The 27,034-nt window shown below is 37.2% G+C and overlaps 2 protein-coding genes across 2 annotated transcripts in view; both read right to left on the reverse strand.

The window, feature by feature from the left end:
* RABGAP1 (RAB GTPase activating protein 1) overlaps positions 1-27,034 on the reverse strand; it is a 173,971-nt gene that overhangs the window by 54,303 nt on the left and 92,634 nt on the right. The window lies entirely within an intron of this gene.
* On the reverse strand, positions 18,331-20,355 carry GPR21 (G protein-coupled receptor 21). The gene is made up of 2 exons (XM_011931412.1): positions 20,256-20,355; positions 18,331-19,825 (listed from the first exon to the last, which is right to left on the reverse strand). Exon 2 carries the CDS (start codon positions 19,427-19,429, stop codon positions 18,380-18,382), a length of 1,050 nt encoding a protein of 349 aa, XP_011786802.1. The 5' UTR covers positions 19,430-19,825; positions 20,256-20,355; the 3' UTR covers positions 18,331-18,379.

Raw genomic sequence — 27,034 nt, forward strand, 5'->3', positions numbered from 1 at the left:
ACCAACATGGCACAAGTATACATATGTAACAAACCTGCACGTTATGCACATGTACCCTAGAACTTAAAGTATAATAAAAAAAATAAAAAATAAATGTATCATAAATACAAGGTGATAATAATAGAGTTAATAACAGAGTATATGGAAATTCTTTGTACTATTTTTACAGTATTTCTGTAAATCTAAAACTGTTCTTAAAAATAAAGTGTATTAAAAGCAAAAAGGTATTACCTCCTTATTGTACAATATGGAAATTCAGACTTAAGAGAAATTAAGCCACCCAACGTCACACACCAGAACTTATTAAAGCACTCAATAAAATGCTGGACTAAATTTGTGCAATAAAATTGGTGTAATGAACATTGTGGATATATGCTCAATAGTAATCACAGGTAGGCTCTGTTCTTGTGATTTATTTGCAGGTGATTTCTTTCTTGTCCCCAATTATGATGATCTTTGAGTGTGTACAATAATACAGTGGTGAAGCTCTATTACTTTCTTAAATTTGAAGGCTCTCCTAAAATAGATTATGCAGATAAAAATCTAAGGAAATAGTAACATTTGGGCTGTTTTCTTCTCCCTATCTTGGTTTTAAAAGTCTTCCATTAGTTAAAACCACAGTGGTACCACATTCTGTAATCTTTCTGGATGACTATTTTTATACCTTACTGTGAGAATTGGCTCACTGGGTAATTTCTCAGGATCAACAAGGTACTGGGAACTGTAGGAAACCCTTTAAATACACACCCTTTTGTAAACTCAAGTTGAAAAATAGAAAGCTAAGAATGGCAGGAAGAAAAAGAAAGTACCCAAACAAAGAAAATGCAGTGGAAGGCTGCCATGAGAAATAACCAGCATAGGGAAAATTATTATTTCCAAAGCAGCTTGTTGCCCAAAGAAAAAGTTAGTTCTTCTTAAGACCAACCCAGAATGTCACAGATGCTTTATTAAATGCCATCATGTAGTATTTAAGAAAACAGAATAAGACAAAAACAACACCAAAACCCACTCCAATACATTATACCATGTCCTATCTTTACAATACACTTCACAGGAATAAAGTAACAATTTTTGGTTACATTTTCTTTTTAAAAAGTCAGCTACTGCTTATCAGAAGTCATTTTAAAGACTAAGTTTTCTAAATCCCCTAAACAGATGGGATAAAAATTCAAAAGAAGGAAAATGAAATTCAAAGTGTGCTATGCTTAATATAAAATAAATGAGGACCAAAAATATCTCGGAGGTAAAATAATTCTCTCCTAATTACATAGCACTCACGTCATTTGTCATTTCATTTCATATGTTTGGAAGTAGAACTGAGCAAAATAAAGAACGAGAATAAGACTGTTAAGCCTATGAAAACAGATTTCTTATGTTTGGGCAAAACCAAGATGGTCCTACAAAAGTCTGCAAAATCTGGAAATTTTATTTCAATTGGTCATGTCACATCTCAAGCACTTCCAATTTGATAGAGCCAAGAAAAGTGACAAAGAAAAACAGTAACATTATTTTGTCTCTTAATTGCTTTGTCTTTTAAAATTAAGTACTGAACCCATCTAAGGAATGCCTCACAAGGATTATGACAAAACAAAAAGAAGGTGTGTATAGTATTCTTAGTCCAAGATTTAATAAACAGACTTCTGGGTTTCTATAAATTCTCTGACTTTGTATGCAAAGTTTTTTGTTTCGTTTTCCTTTGTTTTTGAGACAGAGCTGCACTCTCTTGCCCAGGCTGGAGTGCAGAGGCGTGATGTTGGCTCACTGCAACCTCCACCTCCCAGGTTCAAGAGTTTTTCCTGCCTCAGACTCCCAAGTAGCTGGGATTACAGGCGCGCACCATCATGCCCAGCTAATTTTTTTTTTGGTACAGATGGGGTTTCGCTATGTTGGCCAGGCTGTTCTCGAACTCCTAGCCTCAAGTATCTGCTCACCTCAGCCTCCCAAAGTGCTGGGATTACAGGCGTGGGCCACCGCGCCTGGCCTGTATGCAAAGTTTTGTGAGCATTTTTCTCAGAGGAGTGCTCAGGGTTTTAAACATGTTCACTAGAACTTAATTAAGCTTCATGAAGAGAGAGATTTCTGTTTTGTTCATGTATATCTCTAAGCCCAGAGAAGAGTATCTGACACATAGTAGGCACCTGATAAAAACTTACTGAATAAATTAATTCTCCAAAGGATATAAGACACATAATAAGGTTCAGAGCCACTTATCTGAAAGATCTAAAAGAAATTTTCTATTGCCAGATGTGCTTTCACAGACCTAAAAATAATTAAAGTAACAACATGTAGGTCTATCTTAACCACCTTTTTAGGTGGGTTCTATTATCTCCCCCACTTGACAGATGAGGAAAAAAGTTAAATCACTTGGTTAGAAGGTGGGAAGCTAGCTCTGGAACCCAACTGGTCTGGTTTCCTAGCTCACCTTCCTAACCCAAATGAACGTATTGTAAAAGTGAAAATATTCTCTTATCAGTATTGTGTTGGAGTTATAATTTCTAATATACTTTTAAAAATGCTTTTCTCGTGGCCAGGCAAGGTGGCTCACACCTGTTATCCCAGCACTTTGGAAGGCTGAGACGGGCAGATCACCAGGTCAGGAGATTGAGACCATCCTGGCTAACACAGTGAAACCCCGTCTCTACTAATAATACAAAAAAAAAAAAAATTAGCCGGGGTGGTGGCAGGTGCCTGTAGTCCCAGCTACTCGGGAGGCTGAGGCAGAAGAATGGCAAGAACCCGAGAGGCGGAGCTTGCACTGAGCCGAGATTGGGCCACTGCACTCCATCCTGGGCAACAGAATGAGACTCTGTCTCAAAAAATAATGATAATAAAATAAAATGCTTTTCTCTTCTAGACTCTTATAACTAAAATTGGTATGACACAGACTTCGAAAATGAAGTTTTCTTTTTACTAATTTGAACATGCTTCCTTGTATGAAGGCCACTGTTTATGAAAAACAGAAATAACTAAGGCCCTAGTAACATGTAGCCAGAGAAATATATGACATTCTTAAACATAAAACCAAAATGAGGCCAGGCACGGTGGCTCATGCCTGTAATATCAGCACTTTGGGAGGCCAAGGAGGGCAGATCACCTGAGCTTGGGAGTTTGAGACCAGCCTGATCAACATGGAGAAACCCCATCTCCACTAAAAATACAAAATTAGCCGGGTGTTGTGGCACATGCCTGTAATCCCAGCAACTTGGGAGGCTGAGGCAGGAGAAACACTTAAATCCGGGAGGCAAAGGTTGCAGTGGGCCAAGATTGTGCCATTGCACTCCCGCCTGGGCAGTAAGAGCGAAACTCCATCTCAAAAAAAAAAAAAGGTGAATAAAATCTCAACATGTGGCTCCACCGTAACTTATTCGAAGAAAAGGCACAGTCGCTAAATGCTAGGGGGCATATATCTTAACCATTTCAGGTCTTTAAAAAAAAAAATGAGTATTCTTTTAAATGTTCTGAGTTTTATTCTTTAAGGCTGACCCCTGGCTAGATATATTTTTGGATCACAGTATCTTGGCCTTTCACAGAACTACCTTCACTAAGTTGTGGTATTAGCATGTTCTAAGACCCTGTCAAAAAAAAGAAAACAAACAAAAAAAGAGACCCTGCTACTGAAACTTTGTATTTCATGGTGGTGAGGACATCTCCTACTTTACTCAGTGTCCCCATCAAAAAACGGTTTCTCCTAAAAAGTTATGCATATTTTTCCCCATGGAAATGATCCAATATTCATTTTTGCTTTGGCCTCCAGGAAGCTCAGAAACAAATCTGCAGCTCAATCTTACATAATAAAGGACCTCATAGCCTCTACATCAGTAATAGGAGTTATCGTGTATTTGTATCAAACAAATTAAAGCCTCTCAAAGTCAATTACACAGTCAAATCAGTAAGAATTTTGGAAATAAGTATTGATTGGTGGGCTCACTTAACACTGACAATACAAAAACATCTTCATCTTATTTTAGCTCTGAAGAATGCAATTATATAGAAGAAATTTTTACTTGTCCCTACATGTCTAGCAACATTCCCTTTAAGTCAGTATTTTCAACTGGGTACCACGGGACCTCTCTGTCCTGTGGTGCTATTCTTCCACACCAAACAAAAAGCAAGGATTTTAGTGGAAGTTGGATTTGTGTGTACATATTGCTTTGAATATCTGGTGATTTGCTCTTGAAGGCAAAAACCATACTTACAGTAAAACTGCCACTGATTAACAATTAATAACAATTCAAAACCAAAAAGAAATAGTAAACTGATCTCTATACATTTAAATACATGACATATTGTTTAAGTATTCAGTAATTAATGCTTTAAAATTTGTACTCCAAAGCTCCAACATATCACACAGAGCAGACTGGAATTAGATACCCATGAACATGGAGGTAACTAAAGGCATTTCAGAATCTGGTCACAATTGTGTGGAGACTGGAGTTGGACTTTTGACAAAGAATGTAGACGATGGACTTTAGGTGCTCTACTTAGATCACAATGCAACCAACAGAACACAAACTCTAGGGACAGACTGTCCTGTCTCTGGATACTGCCTCTCCCAGTTACTAATTTGTGTGACCTTGGGCAAGTCATTTAACTAATCTGAATGTTAACATCCCTATCTATAAAAACTATGCAATGGTCCCCGCCTCACAGTTTATGAGAAGCAAATGAAACACTGCATGGAAAGCTGGTGGCTTAAGGCCTGGTGTATCAGAAGTAGCTCTTTCTCACCAGACTTGAGATTTATGATGCTGGCATATTTCCAACCTTGGGAGAGAAGCCAAGGGACAAAATCTGTATTTGGCAAGTTTCCTGTTTGGGACTTAGTGCCCTGTGGGGAATCTGCCATTAGACAGTATACAATTCAGAAATCTCCTGAATGTTATGAACATCACATTTTAACCAAATGAAATTATAAAGAAATCAGGTGGCAGAAAAACTGATACTTGAAATATAAGTGATACAATAAGAGTATTTTGTTTATAGTCTATGAACCATACTAACAAAAACACTGTAGAGCTCAACATTAAATACCTTTTCTGATTATCTTTTTTCTTCCAAAATCATTTCTCAGAGGCAAAAATCCATCTAGGTTTCTCTATTATCATTGTCTAATTTAGTAACGAGTTCATTCCTTTCAAGAAAAATAATATAAACATTCCAAATGACTCTACTCTCTTTACTCTCTTTTCCCTCCAAACAACTTACTCCAAACATACAAAACAACAACAAAACACCATATGCTGTAATCACTGAACCGTCACAGAGCCTTTACTACACCAGACTCAATAAGCTGGTTCTAGAAATGTTTGCCAAATAAGCTCCTCTAACTTTAACATATATTTTAGAATATTAGCTGAATGATTATATAAGTATTATGTTTAATCTATACCATACAATGTAATAGAAAAGTAGATGACTTCCTCAGAAAAGATGGTTCTTTATTTAATAAAATATTGTACTGCTATCACATTGTTTCAATCCAAATATGGCATTATAGTGCCATTCTAAAAATAAATCTAAGTCCCATGTGATATGCAGCCTTTTAGCTATGTTCATTTCCTTTTACGGCTCAAGTTTCCCACAGGAAAATCATTCAATGTTTGGCAAAACGGTCCCAAATCATGTATAGATAAGGCATAAATGCTAACTGCACTGTCAACCTTTTCCTGGTTTGCTATTGTTGATTCTCCTTCACAGCAATCCATCATGGAGAGGCCCAAGAAGCAGGAAATACTCAAGTACTGTTACCTGACAAAAGTGAACACACAAAATATCATTTTGATTAAAGAAGTGGTGATGGTCAAAGGGGGAAGGTAATTTATGGGTGAACTAAGACATAAAATTATTATATGCAAAGTCATATTCCAAACAAATGTTTCTGATAACCGTGATGAACTTCCAAATACTTATTTCATTGTATTATTACCAAGTAAACTGCATATCAAATGCTCTCTTGGTACAGTTTAATACGTACTGTATTGTTTGGCTTGTACTTACTATTTGTTTAAAGATTTTGTAAAGCATTATATGCTATGGATAAAATCTTCTCAAAATCACCTGCTAATAACATACAACACACAGACACAGAGGACCAAGTCTCGTATTCCTCAAGCTATATTTTTACATAATCAAATCAATGGATTAAATTATTTCCAAGAAAATGCTTATAAATGCTTCAAAATGCTTAACAAATACTCAGTTTTACTTTACAAACTTAACTTCTTCTGAAATAAGTCTCAGAGATTTAAATGTGCCTATTGAGTAGCAAAAATACACAGCAACTAACTGGGCAAGATGGCTCACGCCTGTAATCCTAGCACTTTGGGAGGCCAAGGTGGATGGATCACCTGAGGTCAGCAGTTTGAGACCAGCCTGGCCAACGTGGTGAAACCCCATCTCTACTAAGAATACAAAATTAGCTGGGCGTGGTGATGCACACCTGTAATCCCAGCTTCTCAGGAGGCTGAGGCAGGAGAATCGCTTGAACCTGGGAGGCGGAGGTTTGCAGAGAGCCGAGATCATGCCATTGCACTCCAGCCTGGACAGCAAGAGCAAGACTCCATCTCAAAAAAAAAAAAAAAAACCAGCAGCTGTAAAATGGCTAGATATATTTAATTCTATGGAAGTTTCTTGCTCTTATAACAATTCACAAATACTAAATGAAAAATCTGTTTGAATGGTACTGGTCATGCAACAGCAGCAGTGAACTGCTATACTGCATTAAGAATTCCGTAAGAGGTCTGCATTCACACACATATTCAAAGGTTATAGATATATACTCTGAGTTTCAACTTTTATTTTAATTTTGAATTTTTATACAGCTTTCAGGCAAAAATATTTTCGAGCTCAACATATAAGAAAAATCAAATTCAAGATTTTAATTTTTCTATGGAAGAATCTTAGTAAGAATCAAAAAACAACACTTAAAAGCTATCTTATTTTAGAATTAAAGTATAAAGCTCTAAGTAAACCAGATCTTTTCCTATGAACTTAAAAACTTAAAACTTACCAGCACATAGGAAATAATCCCAAATTATATTAGTATCTATGTAGTAATGCCTTAAAGGACTCTCCTAGAATTAAACTCTTTATATTTTTCTATTTAAAATTCTTGAGAAACAGCTACTTTAAAAGTTACTAGACAACGTATGATCTTCCATTTTAGTTAAGCAAAAACTTTACCCTTCAATCTTACTAACAGTACAATTACAAATACCAATGAAGGAATTCTTGAAATACCCATTTATTTTTTACCTCCTCGAACAAACATTTCTGAGGTTGTTACTAGTGATCAAGAGAACATTTTGATTAGTATTGAAAAAAAAATCTTAAAATTCGTTTGGCTGAAAGTACCAATGGAAAGACAATTCTTTGATTTTACTTAACACAAACCAAAATCTGAACAGTTTCCTTTTTTTTCCAAACCTGCTGGAAACTCCTATTTTCTAAGCACTTGACAAATGTTGAATAACCCTTTGGACTTATTCTAGTGGAATGACTGAGTCTAAAGGAGGTTTAATACCTGGATTCTAGCCCTAATTCTGCAAATAATTAACTCTGTCACTATTCTGGGTCTCTCTTTCCCTGTCTGTGAAAGCAGACAGTCCAGATTAAGACTGCTAAGGGATCTTCTAAGCTCTGTCACTTGAGGATTCTATATTTATGTCATTCATTTTCTCAGAAGTCTTAAGTCTACCTCCAATTCCTAATTAGAATTAAATTCCTTAGCCATGTATTCCAGACCAGCTATCACCAGTTTATCTTTCTGAATTTATTCTCCCTTATATCTCAACTTAAAACTTCTGCTTCATCCATACTACCCTATTCACAAGACAGCTGTACCAGCTAACATGTACTGAGTGCTTACTGCATGCCAAGCACTATGCTAAGAGTTTCACATGCAGTAGCTCATTTAATCTTTACAATACTTACACGAGACAGTGTTATTAGTTAAGACAACAGAGACTAAGAACGATTATGTACTTTGCCCCAGGTCCAGTCTCCTTATTCCTTAAGTATATAAACAGCCCCCCTTCAGCAGGCCTTTTAAGCTTAAAATAGGAGCTGCCAAAATTGTATTTTCTGCCTAAGACCAACTCATTTTTAAAGTTTGGTTAAAGTGACCCCTCTTTACCGCTTCAGCCTCAAATTTCCTTTCCACCTCCTAAAGTATTTAAAATTCCTACTGTAAACCCCAATGACTTATTATTCCCTTGAAGTAACTCCAAGTATTATATGTGTATCTTAATGTCTGAGATTTGTAGAGGACTAACCCTACTACAAAACGTATTATAAAAGCAGGACGAAATATATAAAACATCAGTTGAAGAACTGAAGTTAACTGTCAAGGCAGTACTTAAGGGATTTACCATCCCTAAGAGAAGAAAGCACACCAGGCCACTCCATATTCACCCGAGGCCTTTCCTCTGATGATATGTGCCAATCTGCAGGACCTGGAAGTCACTGGGAGATTCTGACCTCTGTGTGGCAAAGAAATAATAGCTGAAATCTTTTACTGAGATTCTACAATGCCCCCAAGTACAATTTTACATACTTTAGATGTGATAGTACCTATTTTCACAATAATTCTAATGAGGTAGTATTATCCCATTTTGCAGAGTAGAAAACCAAAGGCCAAAGACTCCAAAAATCCATGCTCTTTTCACTACCTTCCTCTTTATCTCAGAGGAAAAAAATTATCCAACGGTATGAAGTAATCACAGTAACAACTTTAAAAGCCTTACTATTAACATAATATGCATCTGATCTTAAACCAACTGCTATAATACTGGTGTCATCTTCATTCAAAGATGAAGATCGTTCTAACATTCAGACAGATTAAGATTACCTAATTAACTGTCAGAACTAGAATCTACATTTTGTTTTAACTTTATTTCCAGTGTTTATAGGCTACAATACACATCCTCAGGATTGTAAAATGATGTTAATGATATATAATGTTAACAAAACTTAAGTAGGAATGATTTAGATTTCTACGAATACATATCACGAAGAAGGGGAACTTTTATAAATGAAAAAAGGCTTTAGTCTGATTCAGTTCCCCAGGGGCTTTAAAGACAGAGACCCAGAAATGGCCTTCTTAAACTTTATTTTTTGGTCTAGCTAAAAATAAATGTCTTTGGCAGTGGAGGTTTTCTCCACTTTTCTGGAAGAAATTTCCGAAATAAATAATGCTGTTTAAGTGCTATAACTTTTGTCTTTCTCCCCAAAATATTGCCTTAACAATTCAACTCAGTATTTGCTGAAAGCTGATAGACACAGAATTTAAAACTTTACTTTGAAAATATGATTACTTTTATATTTTGCTCAAAGCCAATTCAGTCGCTTTGTAACAAGCCAACAAATCTTAAGTGACTACACTCATAATAATTTCTTGTAAAGATAGGCTTTTGACTTTGCAAAGGGCTTTCTCATGTCATATATTGTTTGTTAAATTGTAGATCACTTCATTATGGTCTTTAGTCTATTGATCCTTTGGGTTCCTTTAATTCTGTCCAGCTGGATACTTTATGAAATCTCATTCAAGGAGGGGGTCTGGTGTGAGGAGAGGAATCAGACTATAGAAATTCTACTCTACCCTGAGACTAGCCCATCTCTCACGCTGCCTTCTAAGGAAATCTATTTAACATGCACTTCCTTGCCTTTGAGCACTACATGACATTTTGCATTCCTCTCATCATTTCATAATACCATGTCTTGTATTATGAATACTCATGTACCACCACACATACTCATTATATACATACATACGCACACACACGCGTGCACACACACGCACACACACCTACACACACACACACAAACATGTGTTTTCCTATATTCCTTCCCATGATGTCAAAGAAGGATGCATTCCAGCACCTTCTGTCTTCTCTTGGTAAAAAACAAAATAACAAAATTTGAAAAGTTCCAAACAGACACCTATGGAGGCGTAGTGATACAGCAGACTGGAAACCAAAAAGGTCTTAAAGCCCTAAAACTGCATTCCCACAATTGGAAAAGAGGGACAGTATTAACTTTGCCTATATTTCTAGGGTGATTAAATGAGACAATAGGAAATAGCTTTATAAAAAGCCATAGGTAAAATAGTGCTATTATGCCCCCATTTACTATTTCAGTAATGTTCTAAACCTGGGCCTCCTTTCCGATTTCCCTTTACTTCTGTTAAAATACATCTCTCTTTTCCTAAATGTGGTCTATGCTTTTCATAGAAAACAATACACCTACATAAGTGAAAAGGTCAAACAGTACAAAGCTTACAATGAAATTCCCTTCACTCCTCATACCCTATTCCTTAGAGGCAACCATTTTCATCTCTCCTTTTTTTAAAAGCTGTTTGTTTTTAATTCATATTTCTGAATAAAATGCTTAAGTTGCTATTTTCTGGGTTTTTCCACTTTCGACATCAGTTTCAGAGTTTACAGTGTGGAAGATGCTACTGTAGTTCTGTTACACCCACCCTCCTTCCCCTCACCCCCCGAACACTTTCCTTCCCCTCATCCTATCAACATAGTGTTGCTATCATTTTTGGCTAAACACCAAACTATACACAGCAACACATAACTGAACCAGAGTATATCATGATCTTACTTCCTTTCTTCAATTTTCTATTTTTTTCAGAAGTTATTAATTGCCTATCTTTTTCTTTTCCTTGGTTTTCTATGTATCACCAATTCTTCCCCTAAAAATCCCACAAAACTAAATTCTTCTCACCAGGGTGAAAATTCCAACTATATTTTCCTAGAGACATACCACCTAGTGCCTTCTTTCTTCCGGCTCCTATTCACACTGGCTGCTCTTTAGGTCTCCTGCATAGTTGCTTTCCTAGAGCTTTCCTTCCTGTGGGAATTCTTTTCACCATCCTCCCGTGTCAGAGACCCTGTTTCCTGGATTCTGTATCTCTTTCTTGATTTCCTCCCTCATTCTGGAGAAGCACATCCTTCAGTAACTTCCCAAGAAAGTATGTAAGGCAGGTGAATATTTTGTGATTTTGCAGATCTCAAAATGAGTTTAGTTTACCCTCACACTTGAATGACAGTTTGCGCATAAAATTGTGGGTTGGAAATCACTTCTCCTCAAAATTTTGAAGCTATTACCCTTTATCTTCTAGCTTTACTGTGGCAAAAAGTCCTCTGCTACTCAAATCCCTATACTTTGTATGTTTAGACTCCACCATCCACACCCTACCCCATTCAAGAAGTTTTTAGGGATTTTTATCCCCATTGTTCTGAAATTTTATAACAATTTGCCATCATGTGAATCTTTTTATTACACTGAAATGGGCCTTTTCTTTTTTTTTCTTTTTTTTGAGACGGAGTCTCGTTCTGCCGCCCGGGCTGGAGTGCAGTGGCCGGATCTCAACTCACTGCAAGCTCCGCCTCCCGGGTTTACGCCATTCTCCTGCCTCAGCCTCCCGAGTAGCTGGGACTACAGGCGCCCGCCACCTCGCCCGGCTAGTTTTTTGTATTTTTTAGTAGAGACGGGGTTTCACCGTGTTAGCCAGGATGGTCTCGATCTCCTGACCTCGTGATCCGCCCATCTCGGCCTCCCAAAGTGCTGGGATTACAGGCTTGCGCCACCGCGCCCGGCCTGAAATGGGCCTTTTCATTATGAAAACACGTTATCTTTCCGCACTGGAAAATTTTCTTGTGATATTTAATAATTTGTTCCTTTCTTTTCCTCTATTCTGTTTCTGAAGATCCTGTTAGTCAGCTATTGGGTTTCCCTGATTAAGCCTCCAATTGTTTTGCTTTTTCACCTATTTTCTCCCTCTCTTTTTGTTTCACTATCTGGCCTAGTTCATTTTCTAGTCTGCTTACTAATAAAAACTAAAAAAAATCTTATTATACTTTAAATTGCAAGAGTTCTTTCTTGTTCTCTTCCTATTCATTTTTACTGCACTTTGTTCTCCTCTCCTTTAATGGATGCAAAATAGTATCTGAGAATGTTAGGGTTGGGGTTTTTTTTTTTTTTTTTTGGTTGTTTTCTTCAGTGACCTACATTCTTTCTGTTTCTTCTGATTTCTGTCATTTGCTTGACTGTTTTGGGCTCTGTACTTTACGTGAGAACTTTTTCTCAAGAGTGCAGTTATCTCTGGCTGTTATAATATTAAAAGGGAAGCAATAAAAAACTGTGAGCTCTGTGTGCATGGGTGGGATGTGTTGATTGATGGGCATCACCTTAAAGTGACTGGGCAGGGAATGTGGCTATTTTGTTTGTGAGCCCTCAAATGTCCATCCCCAGAATACACTCCTCTCATATCCTGCTTTGAACATTCTGAGAGTGTAGTGTGGCAAGGGGGCTGATTATTTAACATACAGACTTTCTTATAGCAGTCATGTTTGCAACAAAACACACTTAGTCCCATTCTCAGCTATGCCTGGCATCTAGCGTCGTCAGCTTTTCCAAAGAGTAAATCTCCCATCTTCTGCTGCAATGGTGAAAACTAGTTACCTGCTTGGGATGGTGATTCAGGTGGGATGGGGCAGAGGAGTAAGGGGTGATGATGTCTAAATATTCCTTGTATAAACTTTCTATCAATTATTCTGTTTTTCGGCTTCTAACAATTCTTGTTTTTCAGTCTCTATGCTTATAGGGACATCTTAGGAATCCAATTCCCAAGTAGTTACTGTGGTCAATAGACAAATCAGTCTGTTTCTTTTTGCTCCTCTTCCTCCTTTGACTTTAGGAAGCAGCTCTGTTGATTCCGCTGAGTCAGTTACTACTTGTCCACTGGATTTCCATATTCCAAAACTCTGATGGCATCACTGTCTGCCATCATCTCTGTTCTCCTTCTTTTTGTCCATAGTATACCTTTGCTATTCTTTATAGTGGAGTTAACAGAAATATGCATATTCAATTCAATCGGCTATATTTAGCAGGAGGTCTGTCATATGTTTCCAAAGCCTAGGCTTATATAATGGTACAGAACACAAGCTTTAGAGTCAAAGAATTGGATTTGATTCATAACACTTACAATATATGTAACCTTAGAAGCTTCTTAACCTGTCTAAGCCTATGTTTTCTCACCTATAAAATAGGAAAATTAAAAATAACTACCTGATAAGTTGCTGTGAAAATTAAATGTAGAATGTAAGAAAAAATTAATGTAAGAATATAGGTTTTGGAGTCAGGAGTCCTGGGTTGGAATCCCAGATCTTCCACTTATAAGCTGTCTGACTCTGGCAACTCAAAATCTGTTTCATCTGTATAATGGGGTTAATAATAGTCACTAGCTCCTACAGTGTTGGAAGTATTAACATAAAGTTTATAAAATTCTCCTGAAACGAGTCTCAATTACATTTATATTACTGCTCATACTTCTTATCCTTAGAATTACACACGTACATACGTGCCCATCCCATGGCACGGCTGAGTCAAGTTGAATTCCAACTCCTCTGCAAAAGCAATGTGATATACTAGAAAAGGGCAACGGATTAGGAAGCATGAAGTCTGGGTATTACCATAAAGAGATAACCCAGTGGCCACTGGGCTGGTTTCTCATCTGCAAAATAACAGAATCAGACCAAATGATTTCTAAGGTTCTTTCCAACTCATCTGCCTCTCCCTGACTCCTTTGCTAGACATGATCTGACATGAATATCACAACTCTAATTATCTGATATTATTAATTTTTATAGTGTCACGTATTTTGCTTTTCTAACTAGGAACTACATGAAAACTAAGATGAGCTGCTCCCCCAAACTAATGTAAAGAATAAAGATGTGTTCTGAATAATAAAAAATCATAAAACTAGTATGTTTTATGATAAAAGATAAGGCTGGGGATATAAAATCACCTTAAAGAGAAAGAATGAGTTGCAGGCTTGCACACTACTAAGACTTGCAAGGAATTTGACTAAAAGACAAGTAACAGAAGAAGTTAACTGAACCAAGGAAATACCATAATATGTCAATGAGAAGGTAGGATAGTCAATAATGGAAGCAGGGATGATTTATCTTTTACTATGATCCCAATAACATTCACATTACAGAACCATGTTCTGAGATTCCACTCCCACCAAACAACCTTCTGAATATGGTTTGGCTTCCCATAAACATCTGCTAATTGAGAAGACTGCTCTGAATTACCAGCATCTATTTCTTAAACTAATAAAGTGATATGATTTTATACACCAGCATCATATGATTGCACCCCACAAAAAACAATGCTGTGGGGGTGGCCCACCAGGAAGCCTTGGTACATTCTTCCAGATAAAGTAGAGAACGGTGAGGCTTCCTGGAAGACAGATAATCACAGAATTTTTACACATGAAACATCTAAAGACTGTATAGTTCTACAAGAAAGAAATGATCCTTCTTTGATCCCTCTCTGAGGCTAGTTATACTACCTGGCACACAGCAGAATTTGCTAGACAAGTGCTTCTTGATTGTTTCTTAAACTTTCCCTAAAAGTCACTGCTCTTACATAATACAATTTTCCATACCCTATGGCAGTATCAAGGAAATACTTCTTTCTGGATACATGACCAATAGTGTGGTAAGAAAAGGAAGGAAGAAGGAAAGACAGAACCAGAAAACTGGGAAAGGCTGAAAGGGAGACAAAGCAATACCACATAGAAAGTTTCTTTCACCAAGGATTTCTATAGTTCCTTTGGCCTTGTGACCTATTTTACAGAGCTTTATCTGAATCCAGAGCCAAGAAGCTGTGATCCAGCTCCATACTTCCTAATCCATTCTGTGAAAAACTGGCAATTTGAAAGCACTGCCTGAAGCTCTCTGGGCTGAAGCTACAGAGTTTCCAGGAGTAAAGTTATCCAAGCATAGAGAGGACTCAAATTACCACATTAATCTCTTGATACCAAAAAGAGATATTATTTGTTATTTAAAATCTAAGTGTGGGGGAACACATCATGATGTATGATGTGTAGACATGTAGAAGAATGGCAGATACAAATAACAGTAATCATTTTTATTTGCAAAGCACTTTACAATTTACAAAGTACTTTCACATCTATTATCTAACTCAAGCCTCAAACTAACCCTATGAGGTATGAAGGGATCAGTACCTCCTTTTAGGAGAAATTAAGCATTTAGAGAAGTGACTTGCCCTCATTTACAAAACTACTTAATTAGAAACAGAAGCCTACATTTTTTTACTCTCAGTTCCAACTTCATTTTTACTATATGATGCCCTTTTGTCATGCAAATTTTGAAGAAAGGCCAAATGACTCATTTACAGTCATAAGAAATGTCCACAGTATTTCCAAGGTCTGCAACATAATATTAATAATATATAATTTTAATATAAATACTTATAGTTTTTCTTCAACCTGAAATGAAAAAAATTACACAAAAATCAACACACAAAATGATTTATGAGGACTTTAAAAAATCTCAATGCCACAATTCTCCCATTCTTAAATTTCCCAAAATTTGCTCATATAACAATAAATTCTGGCTTGCTGATAATTTCACCAACCATTTATGAAACAAAAACATAGTCAGTGAAATTAAGACAATTCCTATACCAAGTCACCATGCAATTTTTCAAACAAACCTGAAAAGCTGAGGAAACCCTCCTAGAAACCACTCTACCCACTGGGCCATCTGGGAGTTTGTAACCCTGTTGCTTCATTTTCAAGTTCAAGGAGATGGGCAATGCATTTATGGTATAAAAATTCAAGTTTTCCCAATCCTTAAAATACTGAGACCATTATTCAAGTAAAAAGGAAAAGCCATTATAAAAGGTTTGAAAAGAATTTATCCAGTAATAAAGCTTAAAGAAAACCTTTTCCAAAATGGAATTCTGAGTAAGAGTCAACAGGCCCATAAAAAAATGCAAATATCCAATCTAGTGTTAAGATAATGCTCTCACTAAAGTAGAGCACACTAGTCCATCTGTAATTGCTTTTCTACTCTAAGAAGGGGTGGAAATACACTTTCACTGAAATCACTGCATTAAAAAATACAACTAGTTTACAAATATAACATTAGTATAAGCCTACTTTAAAATTTACTATGAAATAATTTCAACATAATCACCAAAAGTATGTTTCCTCTGATACCAGTCACATGCCATATAAAGTTAAATGAGTTATCCTGTCAACACCACGGTAACTGATTCTAAAAATACACTTTTTTTTGAAATCAGACTGGTATTTAAACTAAATGTCATGAAATGTTGCATTAAATATGCCAGGATGAAAAGATCAGTTAAATATTAACTTTCCAAACACATCACACAGAAAACACCCCCAGTCACTGAAGAAGACATTACTGTGTCCAGGAGCACCTCCTCTCTCCCAACACATAAACACACAACAAAATAAGATCAAAAATACTGATTTAACATCAATTTTTCAACAAAAATTAAGTGTTTAAAATCACCATATTTTCTAAACTAAAAATGCATAAGCAAACTGCAAATGTGAACAGGTTACATTCTCTAACATATATGAAAAAAGGTAAATTTTGTTTTTTTAGATCTGTACCACTTAAAGGGGAAATGTTTACAATACAATCATTTTTCAGAATCCAACAGAAAAGGTTTCCCATTTGAAATGGCAAGCCATTTCTAATATAACTTGGAATTTCAGTATGAGTTCTAAATTTTGAAACAGCTTAGAATAAAATTTGCTAACACTAAAGAGCAAGCAAGCTTTTGGGAAAAATCCAGAATCTGAAGTTTGAATGTTTATACAATGCTTAGTCACTTAAAATAAAAAAGTTTAAATAGAACACAACTGAGGTTAAAATCAAGTTGATGTCTAAAGCCTAAAATCATAAGAATACTGGCATCATGATGGAAAACCAAAGCTTATCTGCCTGTTTTATAATTATCCATGTCCTTTCTTGGATTCAGAAACCCATTTTAACCCATGTTCCCTGGGTTTCTTCCATCTTCCAACTCACTGAACACCATTGTCGCATTCAGATTACAACCTCTAGCCAAAGGCAGAGATCAAGTAAGTCCCCTGAAGATTTCCAAAACATTAAAACCAGCAGAAAAGTAGAGGAAATACTTTCGTGCCTGGAGCTGCTGGAATTCCTTCTCTCCTTTTAGAAAAATAAACCTCTTGCTCTAAAGATCATCACTTTTAAGAACAAACATCACTACTACATACAAACACATAACTCAATAATAATTCCATGGAAGAATAGTAAAATCCTATAGGTTTGCTGGTACTTTGGCAGGGGAAAAAAAAAAAGACTATTAAGAACTGTATGCCAAAGGATTTTTTTCCAGAAAGAGAATAGCAATAAGAGACTTAAGAGTTTCCCCTTCCCCTCTTCAAATGTGGATTCCTTAGCACTAACTGAAAGAATACTTTTCAAAAATAACTAGTTGATTCCATTTAACCACAAAGAAAATGTCTCAGCTCCCTTGTATTTGAAAAAAACAATCAGTATACTACGGTATACTTTCTGACTCAGTTGCTTATGACAGATACCCTTCTCCCTGATGTTCTAATATTTCCGAAGTCTTTGAATAGAAAGAACAGACAATATTAAAGACACATTTTTGTACATAGTCACCATTATAAAATGTACAGCCAACAGCCTATCACTGAATTATTTTTTAGCTTAAACACATTTTGCTGTAAAAGATAAATCTAACAATTCAGATATTCTAAATACAGACATAACACAAAGGCATAGGCAAAAATACTACAACATGATCACTTCTATGCACACATATCTTGAGATCTCTGTGAAGTATGGCACAAAAAGTAGCGCAGTTTTTCATAAACTGTATAATTTGATTGCACTTTTGCTTCATGGTTCACTGTAAAATTCTAAAATTAGTGTTTATGTGTTCACATTATTCACCCTACTGAGAATTCTCTCGAGAATAAAACACAGAACATTTGGCTTTCTAAATGACAGTGTTGAAACTTGCAGTGTAGTTACGCTTTGGCATACATAAAAAGTAATTTCTAGAACCTTTTAATTTATATTTTACTATTCCCCGTTAGAAGAAATCAATTGCACATGAAGCCTAAATAGCTGGAAAAAACCCAGAAAGTGACAAGAAAATGATGCCTTTTTAAAATGCTGACGCTTTTCACACTCAGGTTCAGTCATGCCAGCTGGAAAGAGGTGTTAGATATGGCTTTATTCATTCTAAATCTGAGAACTGTTAGTCATTTCCAAGACATTTCAAAAATTGAAAGCAACAGCAATTTGTCTTCATGATCTTAAGTCTTCTAATTCAAAAGCACTTTTGAAAACCATTTCTACAAACTTAAAAGGTATCCGTACGAATAATTTGCATGCTATTGCTTAGAGTCAAAGTATTCTGTCTCAGATTTCCTAGTGAATGAGGAATACTTAGAGATAAAACACACACACACACACACACACACACACACACAGGGGAACCCCGTAACTGAGCCACTTCAGATACGACATCCATTAAGAGGGCCTTTGCTTCTAACTGTGTAAGCATCGTTGGCTGTAGTCTGACTTGCACAAGAAGTACATATAGCCCCTGAGAGGCGCTTTAGTCCTCTTTGGAATACACTGTTGGAGAGACTATAAATGACACAGTTGCAGAAACTGTTACTAATAGCAAGCCAGGTGGTCAAGAAGGATGCGAAGCGGTTGCTGTGGCCAGTGGAGCTTTCCAACAAGAAGTAGATGATATATGGCAACCAGAGGATGTAAAATACACTAGTGATTCGAAACAGGACCATGGCATAGCGCTTATCAGGACAGGCCTGCACTTCCCCAGTCTCCCCACTCTGGCTGCTGAAGCGGGCTTGCCTTTCGCTGATTTCTTTTGTGTGCTGTTGACAGATGCGGAAGATGTTGAAATAGGTGAAGCAGACAATAAGGGCTGCTGGGGCATATAACATCATCACGATGAACAGGGTGAAGTAGGAGTCAGTGTGCCAGGATTCCGCACACCACTGAAACACATCTCCATGATATCCAGGTTTGCCCCAGTGGAAAAAGGAAGGCAGGAAGACCAGGGTCGAGTATAGCCAAATCAGGAAAATACACAGGCGTAGTCTCCAGGGTGTAACCAGAGTATTATAGGTTAAAGGTTTAGTAATGGCAATGTATCTATCAATGCTGATACAAGCCAGAGAAGCCATGGAGACGCTCTTCAGAACTGATACTACGAAACCAAATATCTGGCAAGTCAAGGACTCCTCTACTGGAAGGGGGTGATGGAGGAGTGATAAAGAAGGGACCAGGCAGCTCACCCCAACAAAAAGGTCAGCATATGCCATAGTCTGGATAAAATAACTTGTAGTGTGATGGTTCAACAAAGGTGCACAGTGAAATACAAAAATCACAATGATGTTGCCAGAAATAATCAATACAGTTAGAAAGACAATAATCAATACTTCCAAAAGGCAAAAATCGACAGTTTCCAAATAGCCAAATGCCAAGAGGCAAAAAGGGTGGCTGCTCTGATTACCATCCAAGGTGGAGTTCATCTTGAGCTCAGGAGTGATCTGTCACTTCATGCTGCCGCTTGGCTGCTGCCAACAGTTCAAAGAAGCAGCTGCTGTCATTGCGGTCAGCTTTGCATGTGTGTAATAATGCCAGAGGAGCCTTAGTCCCCAAGCTCCCGACGCTGCTGCTCTGGTGCACTGCCTGCAGTGCAATTCCCCTTTAAATCCTTCCTGGAATAAGGAGAGCCAGCAGTAGTTGTCTGGCCAGTCCCAGACGCGGCCATAGCGCCAGGTTCATCATACACATAGCACCAGGGGAGCAACGTAAACTCTGGGGACAACGTCTTCAGGCCAAGTGAGGGTAGGGGGAAAGGGTAGAAGAGAAGGGAAGAAGATTAGGAGCTTCAGCAGGAGTTGTAATGAGTCTCCTCTGAACAGCTGATAGAAGAAAAGGAGAGAGCATTTTACATTTCACATCCAATGCCCTAATCAAAGAACCTGGCTAGCTCAGGCTGGCATCATCCCTCCCACTCCACCCCTACTAGCACCACTATTCATGGCTACCCTCAATAGCACCCAACATAACTGATCTGTACTGTATAGAGGAGCAGCAGCAACATCAAGCTTTCAAGATCAGCATAAAACAAAACCAATCACAGTCAGATTAATTTACCCCCATTTCCTTTCATTTGAGACTTGGGGGAAAAAAGGAATTTGCTTATAATATTTATGAAAACCTTTCACTACAATTACCACTAATAAAAATAGCCAAAATAATTTACTTTCTGCATTGATTCCAATATAATATTTTGCCTCTTTGAAAACATTTCAACAGAATTTGCTGTTTAGTTCAATTTCAGAATGTTACCTGTAATTCTGCATGCTGCAATCCAAACAAAAGCCACAATACATCCTTAACAGAAAGCCTTGCAAAGCAGGAATGTGCTTCAACTCGCGTACTGCAGAACTGAGACACGGAGGGAGGGGATAAAGGAGTAGGAGGGGAAACAGGGAGAAGAAGGGGCTTGGGAAAAGGAAGAAAGGGGGAGGGGAAAGAAAACGCCTGTATGTGCACACACTCTGGAATCTTTAGCAACTAATTGGAATTCATCGTCAGAGAGGTGCCCCCTGATTTCCAGATTGCACAGTGTGGGGAATGGCTTGCTATGCCTGCAGTGCCTCATTTGAAAGCTGTTTCCTCGTCTGTCTGGAATCCCCCTTTTAGTAGATAAGCAGAATTCAGGCTGCTAGCAAGGAGAAGGGGCAGTAACAGAACAGGGCGTCAGGAGTTAGACTGAAACACACTGCCAGAGGGGTAATTCCTATTTTCTCATGGCATTTTCCCAAAGAACAAAGAGCAATATTAAAGAAAGGAAGTATATTAATTTCCTTTAAGTGTATGGCATATGGCAACTGACAATCATAATTCAGCTGCACAAGAAGTTCTAGCTAGAAGGCTATTCACCATTAATTTTGTCTCTCATAATTCACTGAATATTGGCCAAGAAACTTTAAAATCACTTTTTCAAGAGAAAAATAAAGTATCTCCCATTCTGAATACTACAGAAATAGCACAGAGAAATTACACTGTTCCCATATTTGACACTACCCTATAGTTTCGAGATACATTTCTTGCTTCTAATTTGCTGAGCAGTATACAAGAATACAAACAAAAGATAGAAAAGTAAATGTACCTTCTTCTACTCAGGCATGGATATTACAGGAGGTTTCATGGTACAAATAAGCCTTTGTATCTTAGAATATACAATCTTGTTTCTGCCTATTTAAAACAATGCAAACTGGGATTATATTGTGGTTTTCCTAGTAATGTCATAAATGATGACAATTTTCAGGTAACAGAGTTGGGTGCTATGAAAATGTGTAATTTTAGTATCTTTATTTAGAAGGATTAATTGAAAGTATCCAGCAGAGTAAAGACAATAAACAAATGCTGTCATTTGAAAGCTTTCCAAGAGGTAGGCAACTGAGTAAAATGTGTGATCCAACTTTCATTTTTAATTCATTTTATACACATGCTTTCTTATTAGAGACAAATGGCCACCCATAATCAGAATGCAATGAATTACATTTTAAATCTGAAGCAGCAGCAGTTGTCTGACCAGTCCCAGGCGCGGCCATGGCCCCAAAATAAAAAACCTATTTAACCATAATCCTGATAGTAACATCTGACAGGTCTTATTGGGAAACAGAGCAAAGTGTGTGGCACAGTAAAAAGACCAATAACATCGAAGGAACAATAATCAAGTTCAAATTCTTGCTCTAAAATAACTTACCCTCTCTTAAGCCTCTGTTTCATCATTTGTAAAATGAGAACAACACTCCATACTTCACGGGGTTGTTGAGAAATAAAGTATATACAAAAGGCTTACCAACACCTAGCACAGAGAGGGTATATAACTTTACTTACTTTCTGCTCCTACAACTAAAATAGCCTTCCTAAAGAGCCAGTGTTTTCCTGCCAATCATGTGGAAAATGTTAAGGCTGGGCTCCTCTGAATCCTGAAGGGCCTGCTCTTACTGAGGCTATACAGTTCTAAGTCATACAACAGATATCTGAATACATTGCTGTCACACATTACTCAAATACATTGAGGCTATGCACATGCAAAGCACTGAAGGTAGCTGTTAAGGAATGATGACACGGCGTCAATTATTCCCTCAACACAAATAATTTCTCTGCCTAGGTCTCCAGCCCTGACTTCACTCCTAAGCTCCCTTTTCCATCTACAATTTGCCTGCTAGTTACACATCTTCCACCTAGATGTCCTGTAGAGATTTCAACCACAGCATGTCTAAAATCAAAAACCTTTTTCCTACCAAATAAGCCTCCGTATTTTTCCGACATTTTCCTAGGCACTCCGGTATGAAACTGAGGAATCATCTTGACCACTCTCTCCCTCAAAGCACTGTTCTTAGTCATCAAGTCCTGAAAATATATTTCCACAATAGTTCTCAAATGCATTTCCTCCTTTCAGTTTTTAATACACTTACCACGGAAGATGATTACCACCTAGACTTATAGTTTTGTTCATTTTTCCAATTTTTTCATTTCTGCCTGGTTAAATACCCAAAACGTACATTTTATTATTGCACCGCATTGTTCAAGAAGAGTCAATGGCTCCCCTACTGCCTTTCTAGTCTGATCTCAATTATTTTATTTCCTCCAAATAACTTGCCCTCCAGTCAAATCAGATTACTTCTTATTCTATACACTTGCCATAGACTTTATTTTTATTTTTATTTTTTTTATTTTTTTTTTTTGAGACGGAGTCTCGCTCTGTCACCCAGGCTGGAGTGCAGTGGCCGGATCTCAGCTCACTACAAGCTCCACCCCCCGGGTTCACGCCATTCTCCTGCCTCAGCCTCCCAAGTAGCTGGGACTACAGGCGCTCGCCACCTCGCCCGGCTAGTTTTTTTTGTATTTTTTTTAGTAGAGACGGGGTTTCACCGTGTTAGCCAGGATGGTCTCGATCTCCTGACCTCGTGATCCGCCCGTCTCGGCCTCCCAAAGTGCTGGGATTGCAGGCTTGAGCCACCGCGCCCGGCCAGACTTTATTTTTTAAACGATATTTACTGAGCACCTTAATAAATGCAGAATAAAGGAGTGATTTTCGAGAGTTACTAATGTATTTCAATAAATAGAAAAAGTATTCACCAAAGTTAAAAGTTTAGGCTTTTCTACTACTACTTGTGAATTTGGGCATGTAACTTATTCTCTCTGTGGTTTCCCATGTATAAAATAAGACAGTTATGCTGATAAAAACAGACAATACAATGGCTGAAAATGTGAAAGAATTAAAAATTTATAAAATTGCAATAAAACTACAAGCTGTTACATTGCTGTCATTAGTACAATAACAGTTATTTCAACTTTGTTTCTATTTTAGTGAAAACAGTCTAGGAGCTAAAATCAAAATATCCATTTAAGAAACTTAAAAAAAAAAAGCCCAATAGCCTAATAAATCTAGTCTTTAACCATAACACAGTCTCATTCTAGTGTTCTACACCACTCTAGGAAGACTATAGTTAATATTACATAGTTTCAAATAGCTAGAAGGAGGTTACTGAATGTTCCCAACACAGAGAAATGATAAATATTAGAGATGATGGGTATGTGTACAATTACCATGATCTGATCAGTATATACTACATGTATCAAGACATCATTATATACCTTATAAGTATGTACATTATACACTGATTAAAAAATACCATAAAAAATAAAATAATGTAGTTTCATGATATATTCTCTCTATATTTACTTTGAAGGCTGAGTAAGTTTCTGTATACATATGACTAAAAGGAAATACATTAAAAATCAACACTATTATTGGATGGTGGGATAACAGTCATTTATAAAAAATCTTTCTTCTTTACAGCTTTCTATATTTTCTGAATTTTCCAATTTCTATATACCCTCAGAACCATATTGATTTAGCAAGATAGAATGATGCTGGGTTGAAGTTGTCTACTTCATGGTGCTCTGTTCCACTTGTTCTTATGCCATCAGAGCTACACTCCTTCAGACAGTCTTTGGTACTCAATCTAACTCAAAATAGACTCCCAAAACTTCAGTTAAAACCTCTTACAGAACAAGAATATAATTACGAACTTACCGATACTTACATTGCTAGCTACTTTCTGACCTGCAAACACACCAACTTCTATATAGTTCAACCTAATAAAATTAAAACAACTTTAAAAGCCAAAATAATTAAAATAACAAAATGACAGACTTAAAAAGAAAAGCAGAACAAGAAATGAAATGTACAAAAAAAGGAAAAAACCTGTTCAAATTATATTTCTTTTTCTCCCAACCTATTCAGAGACTTAACTACTTGTAGATGAGAAATGATCTCAGTTCTTCAAATTCCTAAGTTTCACCTTTGGGCATTAGTGTCAACTATCACTTATTATTTGGTAAAAATGAGCTTCACTTTTTGTCCAACATCTTGGCAAGGTTGCAGTGTTCGCCACTGCTCTCCGAGCTTCATGATGCACCCAAGGACTACAAGAAGGAGGAAGACACCAGAAAGTCAGCCAAGAAAGACAAAGACCCAGTGAACAAATCCGGGGGCAAGGCCAAAAAGAAGAAATGGTCCAAAGGCAAAGTTGGGGACAAGCTCAATAACTTGTCTTGTTTGACAAAGCTACCTATGAGAAACTCTGTAAGGAAATTCCCAACTATAAACTTGTAACTCCAGCTGTGGTCTCTAAGAGACGAAGATTTGCAGTTCCCTGGCCAGGGCAGCCTTTCCGGAGCTCCTTAGTAAAGGACTTATCAAACTGGTTTCAAAGCACAAAGCTCAAGTAATTTACACCAGAAATACCAAGGGGAGAGATGCTCCAGCTGCTGGAAGATGCATGAACAGGTCCAAGCAACTCTACATTTGGAAAAATAAAACTTTATTAATTAAAAAAAAAAATGAGCTTTAAACACTGATTATCATATTACTTTAGTGCAGCTGATGTGAGTTTATTTACATAACTGTCATTCCAAAAATGATTTGAGATACTCTGACTCTTCTTTTATTTCTTCCTCTCCCTCATCTCTCACATTCATTCAGTTATCAAGTGAGTGCCAAAGATTCTACCTTTGAAATCCTCTTAAACAGCATCTTTTTCCCCACCCCTTTGCCACTACACCTCAATCCAAGTTGAAATTATCTCTTGCCTAACAAGTCTCGCTGCAATTATTCTTACTCCACTCTAACCCAAGTAATACAGTGATCTTTCTAAGCCTAATAATACAGATAATAAGCAAAAATATATATAAAAAATATTAAGTTATTTACACTTAGTATGGAATATGAATTATACTAAGTATTTTCACACATTATCTACGTTAATTCTAACAACTCTACAAATAAAATACTATGACTGTTCCATTTTACAGATAAGGAAACCAAAGCCGATGAAGGTTAAAGTGTCCAATTTCAATGGCTAGAATACAGTAGAAGTAGGATCTGAATTAAGACAATTTGCCTTTAGATGGAAACCACTTTGCATATTGCCTTATAAACTGGAATATATAACCTGCCTGCTTAAAATCCTTCATTGGCTTCTATTGCCCAAAACCTTGAATATGCCTTCTGAAGCTTTCAAAGATCTGCTCCCTATCTACCACCTCTCTGGTCTCATCTCCATTCATACTCTATGAAACTGCCAAGCTTTTCCTCACCCTTGAGCACATGCTGTTACCTCTGACTTTTAAGACCACGTGTGCTATGCAGCACCCTATCCCACCCCAACTATCCAACCCCTGGCTAATTTCTGAACAAGAGACCTTTTAGAACACTTAGGTAAGAAATCCTTCATGTCATATGCAGTACAGAAGTATGTATTCTTTCTTCTACAACTCCCATGCAACTTTATGACTGTTTATAGTTAATTGCCTATTTCCTCCATTAGATTGCAGACTTCCTGAAACCAGTGAACAAGTTTATTTTATTTATGGGCATATCCATGAGGCCTACCACAGGGTTGGCACAGGGTATGCATTCAAAAGGTATTTTTTATTGAATAAACAATGAATGCCCAATAAAACAAAAGGCAATTCTGCTTTAAGGTTGAAAGATATTTCAAGTAAAACCCCAGTACGGTAAATGTTTAACTCACCTATAATTATTAAGTCGAGGCATATGAAATTGCCTATTTGTGGGTAAAAAACTGTCGAATAGCAATTTTAACACGGACAAACCAAATATGTTTCCAGTCCTGTAATTCAGGAAACCTTTAGAACTCCCAGAAAGTATGACTTGTATAAACTCACACGAAGGAAAATAACTTCACAGGGATGAGATATAGGGCTTAAAATTATGTTCACAAGTAATAATTTAGAGGGACCTACTGCAGCAAATGCTGTATGACAGCAGACAATACAGTTCTAACATCCACCAGCCACTATTTTCATGTAGAACAAGACAGCAAGAGGGCTCAGTTGTGAAAAAACGGAATTATGGCCTAGTTTGGAGGGCAGGACTCAAACACACTGTCTGATTTTCCAGAATGTCAAAGCTTAAGGAAAAATCAACAGACTACCTCAGCTACCTCAGAGAAGAGGAAATGAAATGGCAGAACTGAAACTAGTATCCAGGCTTCCTTCTCATTCTTTTTGCTAAATCAATCTGCTTTTATTGTTGGGTATCCACAGGCAGATTCTTATGATTAAATATTATTCAATTCTTACCTATTACAAACCTACCAGACAGAAATTATTAATTAAAAAGTAAAACAATCTGCTTACTAATAACATTATAATTGAATAAATTATTTTTTCCATACTAGCAAAATGTGGCTGGGCCTCCAGGGATTCTTTTCAACAATCAGAAATGTAAATATTGGTTGGCAGGGCACGGTGGATCACGCCTTTAATCCCAGCACTTTGGGAGGCCAAGCAGGATGGATCACAAGGTCAAGAGATCAAGAACATACTGGCCAACATGGTGAAACCCCGTCTCTACTACAAATACAAAAATTAGCTGGGCGTGGTGGTACATGGCTTTAGTCCCAGCTACTCGGGAGGCTGTGACAAGAGAATCACTTGAACCCGGGACAGGAGAATCACTTGAACCCGGGAGGTGGAGGTTGCAGTGATCTGAGATCGTGCCACTGCACTCCCGTCTG

Source organism: Colobus angolensis, unplaced genomic scaffold, assembly GCF_000951035.1.
Source record: "Colobus angolensis palliatus isolate OR3802 unplaced genomic scaffold, Cang.pa_1.0 Scaffold9, whole genome shotgun sequence".
In the NCBI taxonomy this organism is placed as follows: Eukaryota; Metazoa; Chordata; class Mammalia; order Primates; family Cercopithecidae; genus Colobus; species Colobus angolensis.